General features: G+C 53.6%; 1 protein-coding gene across 4 annotated transcripts in view; it reads right to left on the bottom strand.

Moving 5' to 3' along the window:
* The window catches only part of OTOF (otoferlin), a 92,190-nt gene that overhangs the window by 21,960 nt on the left and 50,518 nt on the right, over positions 1-19,712 (bottom strand). For all 4 annotated transcript variants that reach the window (XM_059132432.1, XM_059132431.1, XM_059132433.1 and 1 more), the window contains 8 exons: positions 17,259-17,332; positions 15,453-15,579; positions 14,921-14,975; positions 8,473-8,604; positions 3,887-3,949; positions 3,427-3,511; positions 721-880; positions 192-378 (listed from right to left, as the gene is read on the bottom strand). In XM_059132432.1, coding sequence (XP_058988415.1) covers positions 192-378; positions 721-880; positions 3,427-3,511; positions 3,887-3,949; positions 8,473-8,604; positions 14,921-14,975; positions 15,453-15,579; positions 17,259-17,332 — 883 coding nt within the window. The remainder of the gene's footprint in view (positions 1-191; positions 379-720; positions 881-3,426; positions 3,512-3,886; positions 3,950-8,472; positions 8,605-14,920; positions 14,976-15,452; positions 15,580-17,258; positions 17,333-19,712) is intronic.

The following is a 19,712-nucleotide window of genomic DNA, read 5'->3' as shown; positions in this document are numbered from 1 at the left end:
CGGCAGCTCCAGCCCCTCTCAGCGGGAGCTCCCCTCACTTCTCCCTCTCCTCGAATGCACCCCGGGATCGAAGGTGCCCCCTGGCTTCTCATTCTGCCTCACATCCACCTCTAGCCTCCCTCCTCCAATCACTCCGTACCTCTCATGCCTATTACCCCAAACCCAGCCTCCTGCCTCCTGCACCCCAATACCTTCTGGCCAGCAAAGGAGACTTGCACATAGGGGTCGACCAGGTCCTTGTTCTCACCAATGAAAGCCTTCTTCACATTGGCCATGAGGCTGGTGTTCATACGGGGCAAGCCCTCTGCTCGGTAGATTTTCACATAGAACCGGGCCCACTGGCGTTCAGGGGGCACCCCCTCGGGGAGCAGCAAGTTCCTGCCGGCACACAGAGCTAAGGCTTTCGTGGCCAGGCGTGGGCAACCCAGTCCTGCCCTGGCATCTGCCTTCCCTGGTGCCTGGGACAATCTCCGTGAAGTCCTCCCCGCCCTGCCTCAGTGCTTCCTCTCTTGGGGTCTCTTGGGGTCTAGGGACCCCAAGGCCAGCCCTGCCTTTGGTCCTTCTTGGAAGAGCTGGTCTGTCTGGGAGTGGGGGGGGGGGCAAAAGTAAGGGAGAGGGGTGCGGGGAGGCTCTGTGTGCCAAGTCCACCTCAGGGGCTCCCTGTGGGGGAAGGGAGGGCTGGGTCAGGTCTCCAGGGCTGGGGGCAGATGGGAACCTCACCCCTCAATGTCATCGTCATCTGTCTCATTGGCCTTATGGGGTGTCTTGATGTTGTCCCCCTTGCCCACCACGGCGATGTCACACTTCACGTAGCCCTTCAGCCCAGCGGAGATGTCGTCGGGGTCTGACAGGATGGCCCACTTGTGGTGGAACTGGTGCTCTGCAGGGGTGACGAGAGCGGACTGCACCTGCCGTCGGGGGCAGGCTGCAGGGCTGAGCAGCCTTTTGGGGCCTGATCCCCAGGATGGCCGGAAGGAGACAGAGGCCCCCAGAGGGGCGAACAGCTGGGGAAAGGTCCTGCATCCAGGTGTGTGACTTTGAAGCGAGAACGCTTCAAACTGGTTTCTCTGCCCGCAGCTGTCCTGCCCCGACCCCTGCGGACAACCTGCACACAGTAGCCCCGCAGAACCCTCGGAGAGGCTCCCCCGCCCTCACTCCTCCTTCCAAATGTCTGCACCTCGTGAGTGTGTGGGGTACAGACCACTGACCTTAGTGGGGTCTGTGAGGCCTCCTGATTCCGCTCTGCCCCCCTCACTCCTCTCATCCCACTCCGCCCCTGTGCTCCCGCTGGGTCCAGCTGCTGACTCCCTTCAGAACAACCCGAGTCCCTGCCAAGCCTCTCCTGCCTTTAGGGCTGCTGCTCTTTGAGCTTGGAAGGGTCTCCTTCCTCTCCCCCACCCCTTCCAAACTTCTCAGACACCTGCCAGGGAAGGCGGGCCAGGCTGGGGCAGTGGCTAGCGCCCAGGAACTCCTCTATGATCTACCAGAGGGGGGCTGTGGACTTGGGTGACCCCCCTCGCCCCCCTCCCCTCCAGCAGAGAGAATTAGTGAGTGAGCAGGGTCCTGCTGTTGCCTCTGATGGTGGAGACATGGTCCTGCCAGGGTGACAAGTGGGCCCTGGTCCCTCAGGAAACCCTCCCAGCTCCACAAGATATCGAACTACCAGAGACTCTCAGCATCACCCACGAGCTCTGTGTCTCTGGCTAGTTTGCTTCCAGTGACTCCCTGGCTGGGTCAGTAATCAGGGGCTCATCAGGAGAGTCAGGCCAAACCTGAGACCATCAGATTGAAGACCTCAGTGCCCTAACGGAAGGGGCTGTGTGACGTCGGGTTCCCAGGAAGGGGACCAGGCTCAGGAACAGATTCAGAAGCAGCAGCAACTCTGGCAGTGGGTTAGCCCAGCACAGAGCCTGGATTCTGGGCCCTCCTGGACCCGGGTTCACACGCGATTCCTTTCCCTGGACCAGCGGTGTAAGCTTGCTTGGTCTGCTTCCTTCTCGTGAAATGGAGCGACGGTGCCTGCAGAGGCTGGTAAGGGTTAGGCCCGGGGGCACGGCATGCGTCCTGCCTCAGTGGCCATGGTCTCCTCTCCAGGACTCCACCGTCCAGGGGTCCACATCAGGCTCCTTGATGTCCCTCTGAACCCCTGCTGCCAGTCCTGGGGGTGCGGGGCCTTGCTTGGCCCCAGGCTGGAACACCTCTGGGATACCCCTGTGACTCCAGCCCACGGCCCGCAGCTGGGTATGCTTCCTGGGAAGAGCCAGATCGCCAACCGGCCCTCTCCCCGCTTCCGAAGACGCTAATGGTCACTAGGGTCCCCCTCTGCTGAGGACGACAGTGTGTGTGTGTGTGTGTGTGTGTGTGTGTGTGTGTGTGTGTGTGTATGGCAGTGGGAAAGGTGCTGGCCGGGAGTCAGGAGACGGGGTTCTGTTCCCATGGGCCCTGGGCAAGTCTCTTCGTAACCCTGGGCCTCTTTGTTATACAGAGACACCTGACTCGTGTTTTGAGCTCTCTGGTGGCTTGAGTGTCCTATGAGTTTGTGGTGGTTATGCGTACAGTCCTGGGTTTGGACTCGATTCCCTAGTCTATGTCACGGAGCGTGCACCAGCCAAGCGTCTATGAAGTCAAACCGTAAGAAATCATCGACTTGTTCAACCTAATAGTTTGTGGCCCTTCCAAGCTACTTAACTTCTCTTGGCTTCATTGATCTCATCTGCACAATGGGGAGAGGCACCAATGCCTCCGCCTCACTGTTCTGTGGGGGTCAAATGTGACGCCAGGTGAAATGAGATGGTCCCTGTCAAAATGCCTGACGGAACCATTACTGCATCCTGAGTGGTGGGTTCACTTCAGGGACGAGACGTGGGGCCCTCTTGGCCTGGCCTGGGCCTCACAAAGCCCCTGGGAATTCCATTGGGGTTCTCTTGCCAGCCCCATCCAGGGTTGGCTCATGGGGACCCACATTGCTGAGAGTCATCTGCAGCCCCACACGCCATTCTTGGGGGGCCTAGGGCCCTCGACGGACAGTCTGCGAGCCCGGCCTCCCTCAGAGGCTGCCACACCCGTTTGTATTGAGGACAGTGTGGCTCAGGGGTGCCCTAGAGTCACACAGACTGATTTCTCTGCAGACCATCTGGGTGACAGTGGAGCTCCAACACTTCTCTGAACCCCAAGTCCCTCAAGTGTAAAAGGGGGTGAAGCCCCCTACACCTTGCTGGGCTCCTGGGACTCCAACGGCCTGAGCACAGGTCATTGCTGCCTCTGCGTGCAGACGGGATGCCCATCCCTCCACGCCCCTGAAGGCCTCACACTGAGTTTATAGTCCCGGCCAGGTCAGGCCCGGGGACTGCCAGGTTGGGAAGGATGGCCTGGGCCACCCTCGTGAGCTGTGGCCACTGAAGCTGACCGAATCACGCAGCTACTCACCAGGCTGGGAGTACACGGTTCCCACATCCATTTTGAAGGACCCCACTAGGGTGCCACTGCGCAGCAGGTTCTTGGAGTGGATCACCTTCCAGGCAGAACCACCAGCCCCCAGTCAGGCCAGGCAGGGTAGAGGCTTTCCATGGGGGACAGTGGCACCACCCGTCTTTCTGGGGAACAGAGCTTTTTGGTGAAGTGGGAGGGCATTCGGTAGGGCAGGAATGGCTTGCTGAGGCTCAGCATTAACCCTTCTTGCCCTCATTTCTGCTGGCTGCCAGGTACGGGTGAGTAGGTTGCACACTGTGCAGAGATGCCTGGTTAAACAGGCGAGAGGGGCCCAAATCAGCTCATGCTGTGCTTGCCAGCTGTGTGTCTGGACATGGGGCTGCCTTCTAATGGTTGGTCCATCCAGAGAGATGACCTTTTCAAGTCTACACCAAAGAGCAGCTTGAGCTACACTCACCGAGATCTTGATGATCTTGTCGAACATGACGTCAGGAGAAACGTGGAAGTCAAAGACGAAGTACTGGAAAGAGGAAGGACCCAAACCTGCCATGATTCAGCTAATAGCAGCCAGCGATCTGGGACAGTGACAGGCCCCTCTCTCCTGCCAGTGCCTGTCTGCGTCCCGGCCATCTCCCCTGAGCCCCGAAGGTCAGAGGAGTAGCAGTGGCAAATATCAGTCCCCCCAACTCTGTGGCAGGCGGGAGTCATGTGGCTTTGGGCAGCACATGGTCTTCTCTGTTTCCCAAGCTGTAAGATGGGGTATGACACCCGCCTCGGAGTTTTGTTATGAGGCTGGGTGAGACCGTATGAGACACCATAACATACAGCACCACTGTACAAGCAAGACAGACATTGCCTTTAACCACACTGCTCTAAGCCTGATGTGTCCCAGCTTCAGCGATGTTGAAGGTGTGAAGGACTTCATTTGCCAGAAACGGAAAATGCTCCGAGTATGATCTGGCCCCTGGAGCTGGGAGCTGCCACTGTCCCTGGCCCCATCTCTCCAGGCCTCGGTGTGCAGGTGCCGGGAACGAGGGCAGGGCGCAGTCACACAAGGACCATGGCTTTGGTGAATTTGTGGGCAGAGACAAGGAAGAAGTGTTGCCAACATGCTTAGGACCAATGTCTGAGGAGAGTGTGTTCCCTGCTCCTGGAGATTCACACTGGAGCACTGTGGGTCAAAGTGCTGCCTTTAGGGTGCCTGGTTGGCTCTATCAGTTAAATGTTTGCCTTCTGCTCAGGTCATAATCCTAGGGTTCTGGGAACAAGCCCCACATTGGGCTCCCTGCTTGGTGGGGAGCCTGCTTCTCCCTCTCCCTCTGCTCCTCTGTTCCCCTCTGCTTGTGTTCTCTCTTTCTCACTCTCTCTTTCTCAAAATAAACAAAATCTTTTTTTTAAAAGTGCTGCCTTTAGAGCAGACAGCTGGGCTCTTCCGGTTAGGCCAATCACTTCCTTCCCGGGCCTCAGTTACCGCCCTGTGATGTGGGGACAATACTCGGGGCTGCCATGTTGAACTGCTCCAGGGGCACCATCCGAAGGGGTGTGGGAGGCATGGTGGTGAAGTCTGAGTGAGCTGACCATGGTCAAGCGTTAAAGCCGTAAGTGCACGTGGTCGGGGACCCCATACATGGCAACTGCTGCATGTGGCCGCAATGTGTCAGGTGGCACTGGTCGGGGGGCACCGAAGCTCTGGAGAGATGGATGGAGATCTAGTCACGCAGGTGACTAGATTTCAGTCAGAGGGCACAGGGCACGTGTCAGGAAAGGCCACGAGGGACGAGATGGCAGGAGGGGAGGGCAGCAGAGAGGCCCCCAGTGGAGGGGGCATCAAGACAACAGAAAAAGCTGGGCAGTCCAGAGAGAAGGGTGACGTGGACTTGTACTTGGGGACAGTGTGGTCCTTGATGACCCTTGATGACCCGGTCCTTGATGACCGAGGGCGGTTTCTGTGGAGCTGGGGGTGGAGACTGGGGGTTACTTAGGAGGAGAGGCAGTGGGGACAGCTCACCGAGTTGGACGGTGAGTGGGAGGTCAGAAAGGGGCGTGGCTAGAAGGGATGGATGGGGGACAGACAGACAGACTCCTGCCTGTTTCCTGACCCTGAGCATATGCGGTTTTCCATCATTGTACTCAGAGAGAATATGCCAGAGTAGAACACCTTATAGGCAAGGAAGAACCAAAGGAAAAGTAAAGGCAGAGTTGGGGGTGTTGAGTGGATGGGTGATGCCAGACTCTTTGGGAAGAAAGAAGAGAAGGATCCAGGCCCAGAGAGAGAGGTGGCTGAAGCAGAAGGGGAAGGCACCAGTGGCCAGGACCAGATGGAGCCATGGAATGGGGTCTTGACCTGGACTTGAACGGTCAGGCTATAACGGGAGGGCAGTGGCTGTGAGCCTCCCTTCACAGGAAGACGGGTCTGGAGCCAGGCAGGGGGCAAAGGCCAGGCCGCTGCCTCTGACTGCGTCTGCCCTGGGAGAGCGAGCTAGCTAAGTGAGAGCCAGAATTCTGCAGCCTCTGAGGAGTCTGTGAGCACATTCCTTGTGTGTCCTGAGCAGACGTCCCTTTTCGAACCACTTTAGAAGTCTGCTAAGTCATGCTATTGTTCTCATCTCCCATGTTGTGTTTAGTGGAGTCAAAGAAGGAAAGTTCCTGCTAACTCAGAGAATTAGCCAGAAGCAGCACAGCCCTGGGACTACGGGTATTTTTCAGTGAGGAGGAACGTGGTATAGGACAAGAAGCAAAAAGGAAAAGTCCTGCTTTGGGACCAGAGGAGTCGTGGGAAGAGAGCTTCAAGTGGTTGTTCTCAGCGAGGTAATTCTAACCCCAGCGGGACATCTGGCAACATCTGGAAACATTTTTGGTTGCTACTGGGTGGGGTTGCTACCGCCATCGAGTGAGTAGAAGGGATGCTCCCCAATGGCCCACACTTCATAGGACAATCCCTGACACCAAAACGTCCCTAGTGCTGAGTGAGAAACACTGGTTTGGCAGAAACAGAAATTCAATGAATCAGAGCTACTTGGATTTGTGAGAAAGAACAAAACTAGAATCAGGAACAGATTAAAGATTCACGTGAGTGGAAGGGATAGTCTTAGTGGAAAGTGGTTTCTTAGTGGAAAGTCTTAGTGGCAACTGGAAAGTGGTTTTTAGGCTGGAAGTAGGCGTGACCTGTCAGGGGAGAGACTGTCACCTCTGTGGTCCCCATGTTGCCAGGCATGGGCTCAAAGTGCCACACATGCTGAGCAAATGTATGTTTCTTCCTTCGGGGGAGTATCCATTCAGCAAAGTGCTACCCAACCCCTCCAGGCACAAGCCAGCTTCTGGGCTGGGCCACAGTGACACAGGCTACAGGGAGCCTCTAACCCACCAGGGACAGAGACATGAAGGACCAACCACAGTTCAGGGACGTTACTGTCCCAGAGAAAGAAGCGCATCAACCTCTGACCCAGAGAACGCTGGTAGGTCGGCTCAGGGGCAAGGACCTTAGGCCTGGGCTCTGGAGGGTGAGTAGGAGTTTGCTGGGGAAACGGCATGGGAGCTGCTCTGTTTCCTTGGGAAGGAGCAGGCAGTGTGAACAAAACACAAAGTGCATTGGGGCTGGTGCAAGGTGAGTCTTGAGTCAGCCAAACGTGGCTCTGCCGCTATCAAATAACCGTGGAAAGCCATGGGCACGTGTCTCCAGATCCATTAAGGGAAAGCAGACTCTTAGCTAGGCTGGCCAGGGATGCGCCCTGATGTGAGGTCAGAGGCGGGGAGGCTGAATTTCCTGGCTCCTGGGAAAGTGGCCACATGGGGCTGGGAGATGAGGGAAGGTGTTTGTGAGCACGGATGCCCCAGCCCTGTGGGCCTATGGGCTACCAGCTGTGAGAACCAGGCCCACCCGTGGTAGCATAGGGCCCTGGCCTGGGTCCCTGTGGGGGACAGAAATGTGTCCAGTTTTCCTTCCTGAAGATGCATGGCTGGGGAGCTCCCTGCCAAGTCCAGGGGGGACCCCCAGCCCTCACCATGCCTCAGCACAGACATGGAGACCCGGGACACAGATGCCTCACTTGGGCCAGCCTGGCACCCCCACTTCTTGGAGCCACCAGGCAAGGCCAACTGGATGTCCCTCCAGGAGAGGGAGGGCTAGAACCCTCAGGCTTCTGTGTCCCTCAGACACTCAGGCATCTAAAGGTCACCTGGACATCTCCCACCAGAGCTGATTAGGTCCATTCCCTGCTGGAGCCCAGAGTCAGCCTATTGTGTCAGCGGTGGCCATCTGAGGGGGCAGAGGGAGCCCTGGGCTGAGGCCGACAGGCTGGGTCCTGCTTCGTCAACAGCGCTCTCTGTGCTCTTGGGCAAAGCCCTTCCCACTGAGGCCTCAGTCTCCTCCTCCATAAGATGCAGAGATAGTATTAGAAGGTCTCTGAGTTCCTTTGACCTCAGTGTGGCCTCAGATGGCTGCAAAGAACAGGAGCAGGAACCAGACTTTTTCTCTCATACCCTAAGGCCAGTGCTCTGGAAGCATCCCCACAGAGGTTCACGCAGCCTGGAGGCAGCCCAGGAGGAAGGTGAGCACTTGGAACCCGTCTCTGGCCCTTACCGGCCGGGCAAGGACTTTCTCCAAGAGCTTCAGTGTCCCCTCGTGTCACATGGGATTGAGGGCAACAACCTCCGACTTTCGTGGAGGCCGGATGAGGGGACGCACCTGCAGCATTTACAGGAGAGGCTGGCTCACAGGGACCGCTCCTGAATGGTGTCACTGACCCAGAGGGCTCTGGCCAAGCCCCACGGGGTTCACCCACAGACAGCGCTGGAGGTTTGTTTCAAAGGGTGGCCTCCGGCCAGAACACTGTCAGGGGGTGATCTAGACTTGGGCTTCAGTGGACATGGCACGGCACATCTGCATGCTGGGGGCTGTAACAGCGTGGGCCAAGGTCAGCCCTGCTGGGAGCCTTTTGTGCCCCTTGACTCCCGCTGCTCCCATGGGGCTCGGGTGGCCTGGAGCCCCACCTCCCACCACATGTAGGAAGTCCCTTTCCACACGTAAGGCCACAAGGTACTGACCTCATTGTAGTAGGGGCAGTTAGTGGACTCCTTCATGGACGTGCACTTCTTGTCATCACCCACCTCCACGCACACTACGGGGTCCATGTTCAAGCCCACCAGCTGCCGGGCCTCGATCACGGTGATGCTGACCTGCAGGCAGGAGAGGGAAGCCAGAGGTGAGCCCCGTGAGCCGGGCAGCGGGTCCTCCTGGAGCCGAGCCCAGGAGCAGGGAGCCAATACGGGGCTTGGGTTCCAGTGTGAGCGCTTGGATCCGGGGCTCTTTCCCCACTAAGCCCCTGTGTCTTCTTCTATAAAGGAAGGGCGTGGGCTGGATCACTGCTGCCTGTGTTCTAGAATTATCTGCAGGGTGGAGGGCGCTGGTTAAACAAGCTGGTGTCTCCACCAAACTCCAGACCAAAACTGTCCAACCTCGGGCGGGTGGGGCCAGGCATCAGGATTTTTAGGACTCCCCCAGCCTCCCTGGCTCTGCCTAGTAGAAGGCTGCAAACCACTTATGGGGTTTCACGCACTCAGGAATTAAGCTTTCTATGTCTTCATTAACGTGCAAGTAATTTCTTGCTCTAGGATCTCTCTTTTTAAGATTGGAGGTCTCTGAAAGCTCTCTGTGTTTCTTACCACATTCCTGGTTTCCTCCTTTGTTTTAATTTCTTTGTTGAGGAGCATGGGCCACCTTTGCTGGCTTGATGCTGTGTGTTTTGTGTGCTCTGTGTCTTTTTTGGGGGGGTCTAGCCCCCTGGAGTCTTACTTCTATGCTGGGAAGCCGTTTTCCAGTAGTTCGTACATCTAACAAATGTTTATGTATATATATGGGGTGGGGCAGGGGTGGTATGTGTGCATACCTTTTCTGAACCTTCCCTTTCAAGATTTATTTATTGGAGAGAGAGGGAGAGAGAGGTAGGGAGGGGCAGAGAGAGGGAGACAAAGTCCCAAGTAGACTCCCTGCTGAGCATGGAGCCCGGCGACACCTGGGCTGGATTTCATGACCCTGAGATCACAACCCAAGCCAAAACCAAGAGTCAGACGTTTAGCCGACTGCACCACCCAGGTGCCCCTCTTGAACCTTCATTTTAAGCAATCAGTTCTTGCTTTGGATTTAGAGGTGCTGGTCCCCATTGGGGTGGCCATGACAAAAAAAGAAAGAAGCACAGATTTGGGGTGGCTGGGGTGGCAATGAACCCCAGAACTTATACATGACCAGTTGTGAGAGGCTCACTGAGCTAGATGTGGAAACATCACCTATCCATAAGTTATGTGAAGGTTAAGTGAGGTCCTGTGTATCAAGGTGCTTCATAAACCATAGAAAGTTCTAGAAGATGTGAGTTTTTGTGATAAATGACTTCTCAGAGTCTCCCAAGTAGGTGGGGTCCTATAGCTTATGATTGTTCCATTTGTTTCTCTCACACTTGCATTTTAACATTTTAACAAAATAGCCTGTGCTAAGCTAGTGTTAGCATTTACCTTGGCTAATTCTTCTAATGAAACTGTGGGGGTTGCTTTTATGCTTCCCATTTGCAGATTTGGTATTTTAATCTCTGTGCTTTGATGCAACTTCTAAATACGATTTTACTCCAGAAAATTATTTTCCCTTTTCATAAAAAAAGAATAGCCATGGAAATTATACTCCACTGTGTCCGTCAAAGTCTCATAAATTTTCTGAAGCCCAAGAAATCTGCACATCAAAACTAATGATGTTAAGAAAAATAGAAATTTCGGTACTAATGAGAACATTGCCAAGTAAGTATATAGAACTGGAAACCGAACATTCGCTAATTGAAGTAACACTTGAACTATGAAAGCAAGGATTTCTATTTGGAACTTGAAATGCCAAAGGGAATGAAGCTCAGCGTCCCGAGCTCTGAAGACGTTTAATGATCACTGATTCTTCAGGGAGCTAAAAAGGAAATAGAGCTAATTAACTTAGTTCCGAGAAGTTGACTGTGAAGAGAGTAAGCAGACACTAGAAGTCCTTCCAGAATATTCTTGCACAGCAGTTCATAGAGTTTTAACCTCTATGCAACTTTTAAATGCCAAAGCCTTAAAAAAAAAAACCTCATTATATTTTCCCACAACTAACCCATCCTCTCCCCTCCATTAGAAAAAGAAAGAAAGTAAGACTCTGTAACTCAAGACTGGGGAAGGAGACATACATAGTTTGGGCCTAATAAGAAATAAGATGTGACATCAAGAGATTGACCTTCTAAATGTGAGCAGTTGGTTAGTTTTTATGTTTCTTATCCAGAGGCCCAGCCATGAGGCCCCCTACTCCTTTTCAGGACCCAAAGGGTGGGTATAGGAGGAGGACAGAGGGTTGAAAGGAGCAGAGGGTGGGGGCGGGGAGAGGAAGCCTCCAGAGGGTGCTCTTTGCTGGCTGAAGGGTGACCCCGAGGGAAACCCTGAACGTGAGCCAGTGGGGTCATTGCATGGTGTTGGTGGGGGAGGAGAATGTCATTTCTGCTGCTTCCCCACCCCCAACCTGGGGTTATATGGAAGGTCTATATCACTTGGTCTTGAAATTTCAAAAAAATTTCAAATCAGGGATGTCTGGGTGGCTCAGCCCGTTGAGCGTCCAACTTTTGATTTTGGCTCAGATCATGATCTCAGTGTTGTGGTATCGAGCCCCACGTCCTGCTCCTGCTCAGTGGGAAGTCTGCTTGAGATTCTCGTTCTCTCCTTCTGCCCCTCCTCACCCTCAAATAAATAAATAAATCTTAAAAAAAAAATAGAATTAAGATAAGACAAATTTTGAGGGAGAGGACTGGCCATCCTTTCCTTCCATTCTCTCATCAGCAGAGGACTTGATTTTTCCAGGGTGGAAGATGGGGCAGCAAATAGACCCACAAAGGAACCGACCAAGCAGTGGACCTGGGAGACTCTTAGGGTAAAGACCTATTCAGTCCTCCTCCTCCAAGATGAGGGACCCAATCTCCATGTGATTTCATGAAAACCATTGCAAGGAACAAGGCAGAGTGTAAACCTGCATCTCTGTCCTGGGAGAACCCAAGAGCCATGGTGCTCTGCGACATGCTTCCGCGGGCTCTGATCATGCTGCAGGAACAGTGGCGGGGAACCGGAGATGGCAGGGGACAGGCGCATCGGTGCTGCCCCTTCTGTAATACCCTCTACCTTTCCTCACCTCCAGGTGGCCAAGATGTGGCATGACTGGATCTGCGTTTTGAGAACATCACTCCAGTGGTGGCACAGAGGTTGGAATGGAGGAGGCGCTACGAGGGCGGGGAGACCAGCGAGGAAGAGGGTGCAATACTACCTTCGAGGCTGGGGTCCATGGTTAATGTCACGAGATGACATGGAGGTGAAAATGTATGCGATCTTGGTGCCCAGAGGAAAGGGCAGGGAACACACTCAGGATTCCATGACCCAACAAGAATCTCTCTGCCAGGTGCTGACCATTGCTCACTCTGATGGGGAAGCTGCGGATTCCCTGGGATGACACTGGGGTTTCTCACCTTCGAGATGCCAATAATCAAGAAAGGGTTTGCACATGACATACATTCTAGCCAGTGGAAACAAAGGGGGATGGGCACGCCATGGCCTCTTGGTGGTCCTGAGCCCTCAGGGTCCTTCCTACATCTTCTCCCACCAGCTGGGTGCGCTTTCAGAGGTCTTTCTGACTGGGCGAAGCTAAGCTCTCTTGAGAGGGATGTTCCTTTGCTGTTTTCTTGCTCCCTACATTGTATTTTTTGGAAGCAAGGATAAATCCACACTTGCATTCTCAGAGCTCTCTCTCTAAAACTGTTTTCATAATTGTGATTGAGATGGGAATGAACTTGTCAGACAATACTGTGTTACCAGGTTAAATACAACAACTATTCTGTTCTGTTCAATTCAGAATGTCTGCAAAGCCTTTGGAGGGAGAAAGTGTGGCCCGCTTAATTAAAGTCTCTGTCAGGAAGCAGTTGGAAAGGACTTTAAAAATAAGCAGTAGAGGGGCACCTGGGTGGCACAGTGGATTAAAGCCTCTGCCTTCAGCTCAGGTCATGATCCCGGGGTCCTGGGATTGAACCCTGCATCGGGCTTTCTGTTCAGCAGGGAGCCTGCTTCCTCCTCTCTCTCTCTTTCTCTCTGCCTGCCTCACTGCCTAATTGTGATTTCTGTCAAATAAATAAAACCTTAAAAAAAAAAAGCAGTAGGTAGTAAGCTAAAGATGAACGCGGACCATAGGGGGTGACCATCCAATTAGATCCATCCAGTTAGAGAGAAATTAGTCACTCTGACTGCTTCGGTTGGACACCCTGACTTTACCTTTCAATAACTGTGTGACCTGAGGAAAGCTCCTCACCCTCTTTGTGCCTCGGTTTCTCACCTATGAAGTGGAGGAATACCTATATTTGGATGGTTGTAAGGATTATATTAACTTAAATGGAAAACACACAGACAGCTCGCAGTATTGTGCTTGGCTCATAGCAAGCCTTCGAGAACGTAAGTCATGATAATAGGCTCAACAATGACTCCATTTTCTATGTGCCTCGATGTGGCAGGCTGGTGACACATCTGAAAACACAGACAAGGAGGTCTTTGTTCTCTGGAATTTTCCTATTCTCAGAAGACAGGAGCAAAGCCCCGAGCCCAGGCCCCTGGAAAAGTCTTCAGATACTCTGTGTTTGGGTTGTGGCAGAGACAGGAGGGAGCGACATTCCCAGACCTCCCGGGAGCCCAACAGCTTGAAGCCATTTAAAACCACTGCCTGGAGCTTATTTTCAAGCACCTGGAAAGACGGTCGCCAGCTGGATGAAAATGAACTGAAGCAAGGATTAAGGGAGACAAGGAATGTCCCTAAGGAAACACAAAACACGACTGATGAACGGATACAAAGAAAGGTGCCTCCTAGTCCTTGGTACTGTCACCTGAGGGAGGAGGGGTGGGGCCATCCTTAACGATGGGGCAGTGTGTACTGTCTGGGAAGTGAGTATCAAAGATACAGCTGTGGGGGCATCTGGGTGGCTCCCTGGGTTAAGCGCCTGCCTTTGGCTCAGGTCATGATCCCAGAGTCCTGGGATCGAACCCCACATTCGAGTCCCTGCTCAGCAGAGCATCTGCTTCTCCCTCTGACCCTACCCCTGCTCATGCTCACGTGGACATGCTTTCTCTCTCTCTCTCTCAAATTAAAAAGAAAAAAAAAAGATGTATCTCTAACCTGGGAGAGAAGGCTCACTCTGATTCTGGGCCCAGGTTCTGATACAGTGGTAGCCAAGTGGCATCTCCTAAAGACTCTGTTTCCTCTGACCAGTGAGTGTACTCAGTCCTAGGAACGCCCAGAGTCTTCTGACCTAAAGTTGGGTCTCATTAGACCCTAAGGGAAGGTCTAGAGCAATGGGTGGTCTCTGGGCCTTCCTGCTTCCAGTTTATAAATAAGTACTCGGCGATTTCAGCTTAGTCTATTGTGGGTTGGGTTAGTAGAACTCAGTTTCTCAGGCTCTGATCGACTCTGCCAGAAGAGACAAAATCAGGATGTGGCCTGCAAGCCTCAGGACCAGGCCCCCAGGCTTGGGGGCTGCACTAGGGTTTAGTCGCCCTGTGTGGCCCTCTCTCTGCAGCTACCAGCCATGCTCACAACCCATCCTGCCCGCGCTGTGAGCACATTAACAATTCAACGGCTTCAAATCTCTCCCCATCACAGCCAGTTTGTCCCCGGTTTTAGAAACACACCAACAAAGGGACACCTGGGTGGCTCAGTTGGTTAAGCCGCTGCCTTCGGTTCAGATCATGATCCCAGGGTCCTAGGATCGAGTTCCGCATCGGGCTCCTTGCTCAGTGAGGAGCCTGCTTCTCTCTCTGCCTCTGCCTGCTGCTCTGCCTGCTTGTGTTCTCCCTCTCTCTCTCTCTCTCTGACAAATAAATAAATAAAAAATCTAAGAATAAAAGAAAAAAGAAACTCACCAACAGAAAAAATAAGTGTTAATTGGAAAAAACACAGAGAAGAAAAAGAAAAAAAATAACCACCCACATTCTCTCATCTGTGGATAACCAGGATTGACATTACTTCTGACATTAAATAATAGAAAACAACAATTTAAAACAGCACACCAAAAAAAAAAAAAAAATCTCTCTTCAGAGGCTCTTACTTTAATTGTTGGAATATATGTATATAATCCAACAAATATGTCGTGGTGCTTCTTGGTCTTTTTATGGTTTTTCCAGGTCCCTCTGACTTGATGAAGTCCAATGCTGAACACAAATGAAATCCTGGGAGGGTTTTGCCCAGCATAAGCATCGTTCTCAAGTTCCTCTTTAAGCTTATGCCTCTTTAGTCATGACACTTTTATGAGTGCCTCCCAGAAACAAGCTTACTTTGGGAACTTACATTCAGCTTGTGGTTCTCTATGACCCTCAGATCCATGCAACCTCAGAGTCTATAATGCACATCTGGTCAGAACTCCCCACTTGAGTAGAGTCTACAGAGTATGCAGCCTCGAGATGTCCCACCTACCTGGAAATCCATGGGCCGCCCAGCACATGGCTCCATCTTAATGTCTGGCTTGGACCTGAGAAGGAAAATGTACAGTCAGGCGTGGTGTAAGGGACTGCTTGGAGGGGAGGAGGTGGGCACTATCAGTGGTTGGACCCTGGCAGAGGGCAGAAGGACAGAATCATAGTCTTCAAACCCTCCAGGACTGTCAAACAGAATGGAGATTAGTTGTTTGCAGAGGTCTCAATAGAGAGGACCAGCTAATGGCACAAGTGACAGAGACAGAGATACTAGGTTGACAGGTTCTGCTGTGGGCTGGGCAACTCTCTGATTTCCCGTGGCCTGGAGGTGTTCAGTGACCTGGAAATAGGCTCCTGCCTTTGTAGGGACCGAGGTGTGAGAGACTTCCAGGAAAAGAAGAAAGGGACAGGGTTAGGAAGAAGCTGGTTGGGGTGGGAGGGGGATGATTCTTCCCCACCCCAGTTCCACAACCAGCAGGGTCTTGCCTGAAGGAGCAAGGGCAGTTTGGGTTGAGGGTCTCCTGCATACTCACCGCTTGTTGGAGACATTGGTGGTGAGAGCTGTGACAGAGGCTAGAGACACAGAGTCGGGGTCCAGCCCATCCCCCAGCCGAATAGCCAAGCGGTCAAGGTCCTCCATCTCCAGCACAGCCGGTTCATCTGCCGAAGAAGAAAGGCCATTTAGGTGGACTGGACGGTGGGATAGAGACTGTCTTTCCCCTTTTTCTTTGGCATCCAGGAAGCTAACAGCCAATTTGGGGGATTTACTTGGTAGCATCTGCTTAGAATGGTATGGCCTGAGTATCTAAAAGGTTTCCTACCTAATCTGGATCTTTGATTTTAACTGATATCATAACATGTCTTATTTTTTTAATTATAATTTTTAAAATGATTTAACAATATTTATTTATTTATTTATGTTAGAAAGGGAGAGAGAGAGAGGTGCAGAGAGTGAGAATCTCAAGCCGACTCCAAGGAGTGTAGAGCTCAACGTGGGACTCGATCCCAGGACCCTGAGACCATGACCTGAGCTGAAACCAAGAGTCAGCTCCTCAACCAACTATGCCACCCAGGCACCCCTTTAAAGATTATTTTTAAGTTTATTCCTTTAAGCAATGTCTACGCCCAATGGGGGCTCAAACTCATGACCCCAAGATCAAGTGCGCTTGCCCTACTCACTGAGCCAGCCAGGCGCCCCGACTCTTTTTCAGTTTGATTGTATATTACTTAGGCACGAACGGAACACCCCTGGGGAAGAAGCGAGGGAGGGAGGAATCCATACTCACACACCTTTCAAACAACAGCTATTCTACCATTTACTGAGTGGCCTCTGAGTGCCAGGCTCTTTGTACATGTATCCCCTGTCCTCATATCCATGTCCTGTCAAGATGGGCATGATTCTCATGTCACGGATTGGGAAACTGAGGCTTAGGAAGTAATTTACCCAGGTAAAAGCGCTGATGATGAATTTGGAACCTAACCCCGCACTGATGTATGTGAGTCCAATGGGATGAAGAATTGATTGTCCTGAGACACTCCACTCTAAGGGGAAGGAAGGGCACACCTAGAATTGGCACGGGGGGGTAGGAAGGAGAGAGGTGCTGGGGCCAGTAGACCACACAGGGGACGCTGAGGCAGGAAGACAGGAGCCCTGCAGGAGGACATGTGTCCACAAACCCGGGTCGGAAAGCTACATACAGCTCCCTTATCCAATCCTGTTCTCCCCTGTCTCCTGCCCGGCCTCCCTGCCTCCCTTCAAACAGCTGTCTTGCCCTCCCACCAGGCTGAGGCTCCCCGGGGAACCAGGGCCACAAGCCGCTCCAGCCTGTGGAGAAGGGCCACAGGCCCTTCACTGGAGCCTGGTGAGAAGGCTTGGGGAATGGCAGGGCAGTGGGTTCTGCCACTGAGTAAGCAGTCTCAGGTTGCTAATTTTCCCCCAGAAATAGGTAACTGGCCCTACCGCTTTCGTTTTTTGTTATTTCCTTCTCTAATGAACAATCTCTAGGCTTCTCTATGCAGGGCAAAAAGCGGGGGGGAGCAGAGAGGGCAGGAGGAGCCTTTCAAAAACAGGCCCATCCGACAGAGGGTTCTGCTCACTTGGAGACCAGAGGAGATGCCCTTCTCACCCTCAGAGCTAGGAGCACCCCCTTCCTGAATACCACCTTTTGGACCTGGCTCTGCCAGCAGCCAATGGGAAGCTAGGGCCCGCCCAGGTGGCCTCGCCGGCCAATCACAGGAGAGCCTGTCGGGGCGCTGCCTGAGGAGGGGAGGGGTTTGGTCTCAGTCAGGTGCAGAGAGATGGCCCCCCCGCTTGGCCGGGCTGGCGCGGGTTTCCCTACCTTGTCTTTGGGGTTCCTCCTTGTGGGGCCGGTTCTTGCCGAGCTTCATGGCCGAGAACACACTTCTCCCGGCTCTGTGAGGTGGGCGCCGGAACAAGATGAAGGGAGATGGACGCCAGGAGGAAGACAAACACACACAGGAGAGCAAAACCGGAGAAAGAACACATAAGAGAAAGGAGCTGCTTTCTCCAGCCCCTCATGGGCTGGTCCCGAGATATCGTGGGGGCCAGACTTTCTAAAGCGGGAGCCAGGAGGGATAATTAGGGCAGAGGAGACCCTACCACCTCCTCCTTCCCCGTGCCTTCACACCCCTGAGCAGAATTAGTTATCTGCTAATAACTGCAGGGCCCAGCGGTCAGAGAAGTGGACCTTCAGCTGGAAAGAACGCTCTTAACTGGAGACCCCCCCCCCCCCCCCGCGCCCGCCCTCGCCCCCCTCCCCCTCTGGCCCGGGGGCCTGGGCTGATCTCTGCACCCTCCTTCCAGTCATAGACCTCCGAGCTCCACCATGCCTCCAAGCTCATCCTCCCTGTCCGGGCATCCCGCCTCAGCTGGTTGGAAAGAAAGCCAGATGACCCGAGACCAAGCATCAGGACAGAGGGACCGGAGCAGGATCAGAGGGGCAGAGGCCAAGGAGGTGGGGGATGTGTCTGAAACTAGCAAATGACCCTGGTGGCTCAAAGCCTGCCTTGTCTTTCCCGACCTCTCCACGCACTCTCAATCTCCTCCGTCCCCAGTGAGAAGGAGGAGATGGGTCCTTTCCCATCTGTCTTTGGTGCTGGCTTCCACCCCTCCTGCCTGTCCCCACTCACTGTGGAATCCCCCCTTTCGACCAACCCCCAGGAACATATGGCAGACTCCATAGTTCCTACCTCTTCCTCTGGCTTGGTGTGGCCTTGTGCGCCCAGGTGAAGGGCCTTGCAGTCAGGGGGGCTGAGGGAAAGGGGCAAGGGCCGTCAGTGTCCCTTCAGTGATGTCCCTGCCGCTGAGCCTGAGTTCCCTGGTGCCAGGAGGGACCCGGGATAGGATCAGCAGGGGGTAAAGTGCAATATTCCATTACCCCATCAATATTGCACGAGCTGGATACCTGACTCCCTCTTCTTCCCATGCTCCCTCCTCCTGGGCGTAGCCCTGTCATCCTGTAGGCCTGGGGGAGGGGGGGAGGTGAGATGGGGGCTCCAGCTCTGAGCTCACCCACAGCAGAGGGTCCCACAGCTCCCTGAGGAGCCTTGACTATGGTTCCCCAGACCCCCTGCTCTTTATGCCGGGTAATGTGAGGTTGGGCAAAACCTTTCCTGTCCTTGTAGGGATGGCCTAAAGCCCTCAAGCCTGTCTACTCCAGATTGGGGGTCCATCTTATTCCCCCAAATCAGGCCTTTTCTTTACTCTTCTTTGCTTTCTTTACACCCAGGCAACACGTGGCGGGCTATGAGTCTGCATCTCAGTGATAGCACAACCAAGAACCCCTCCGTGTGCACCAGCTCACAGCTTAGGAAACACCAGCGTATCCATGGTTTCCTAAAAAGTCACAAGGTAGGTGAAGGAAGGCTGGGGTAACACTGATGAGTCCATACTAGCCTGCATCGTGTTGTCTGGGACGTCACAATGGACGAGAGGGAGAGGAAGTTTCTCCCCTTCTAATAAGGGGAGGTATATATGTGCCAGCAAGAGATTATGTAATTTTTCCTTGAGCACCTACTATAGGCCAAAGGCTCTTCCAGATGTTTGCTCATTCCATCTTCATAGCAATCCTGGGAAGGACATTCGCTTTTCCAAGGAAAGACTCTGAGGCCCCGAGGGCTGGGGTTAAGGTTAATGTGCTGAGCCCCGCCTACGAGGCCGGCCGCCGTGGGGTTGCCCTTCTCCGTCAGTGGACATCCCATCCTGACCATCTGGAACTTCGGTGAAGAGTCTCCGGGGCCTGCGCTGGTAGGGGTAGGTGTGGACCATGGGCCAGCACAACCTGCAGGTGGGGTGCCGTCTGGGTCCCATAGACTGCCCAGCTTTGCTTACGAAAGGGCTCGTTCACAAATGATCAGCTCACACGTTTTGGAAGAGACTGCTGTGAAAGTTAACGGCTGGTGACAAAACCTCGAAGAGGTCAGTGAGCTCATCAGGAACAACTGAGCAGCCATGAGAATAGATCATCCTGCCTGGCTCACGCTGGCCTGATGGCCTTAAGGGCAGGGGTGCTGGCTGTGCTCTGACCCCTGTGACGGATCGCATGCCTGGTGTGGGCCCTCACTCTGCTTCCTGTCTCGGTGTCTGGGCCTCTACTCTGTCCAGCCTTCCTGCTCTGACTGCCGCTCCTGGATTCCCCAGAAGTCTCCTGGATGGTCCCATGGATGGTTCTTGGCCATTTCTGGGCTGTGCCGTCCTTAGAGTCCCCAACCCCATGCTGTGTGGGACCGACACAATGCCATCACACACGGCCCGATCCTCAGCGCCTGCCCCT

The sequence above is a fragment of the Mustela lutreola genome, chromosome 9 (assembly GCF_030435805.1).
Source record: "Mustela lutreola isolate mMusLut2 chromosome 9, mMusLut2.pri, whole genome shotgun sequence".
In the NCBI taxonomy this organism is placed as follows: Eukaryota; Metazoa; Chordata; class Mammalia; order Carnivora; family Mustelidae; genus Mustela; species Mustela lutreola.
This window is presented reverse-complemented; position numbering and strand designations above follow the sequence as displayed.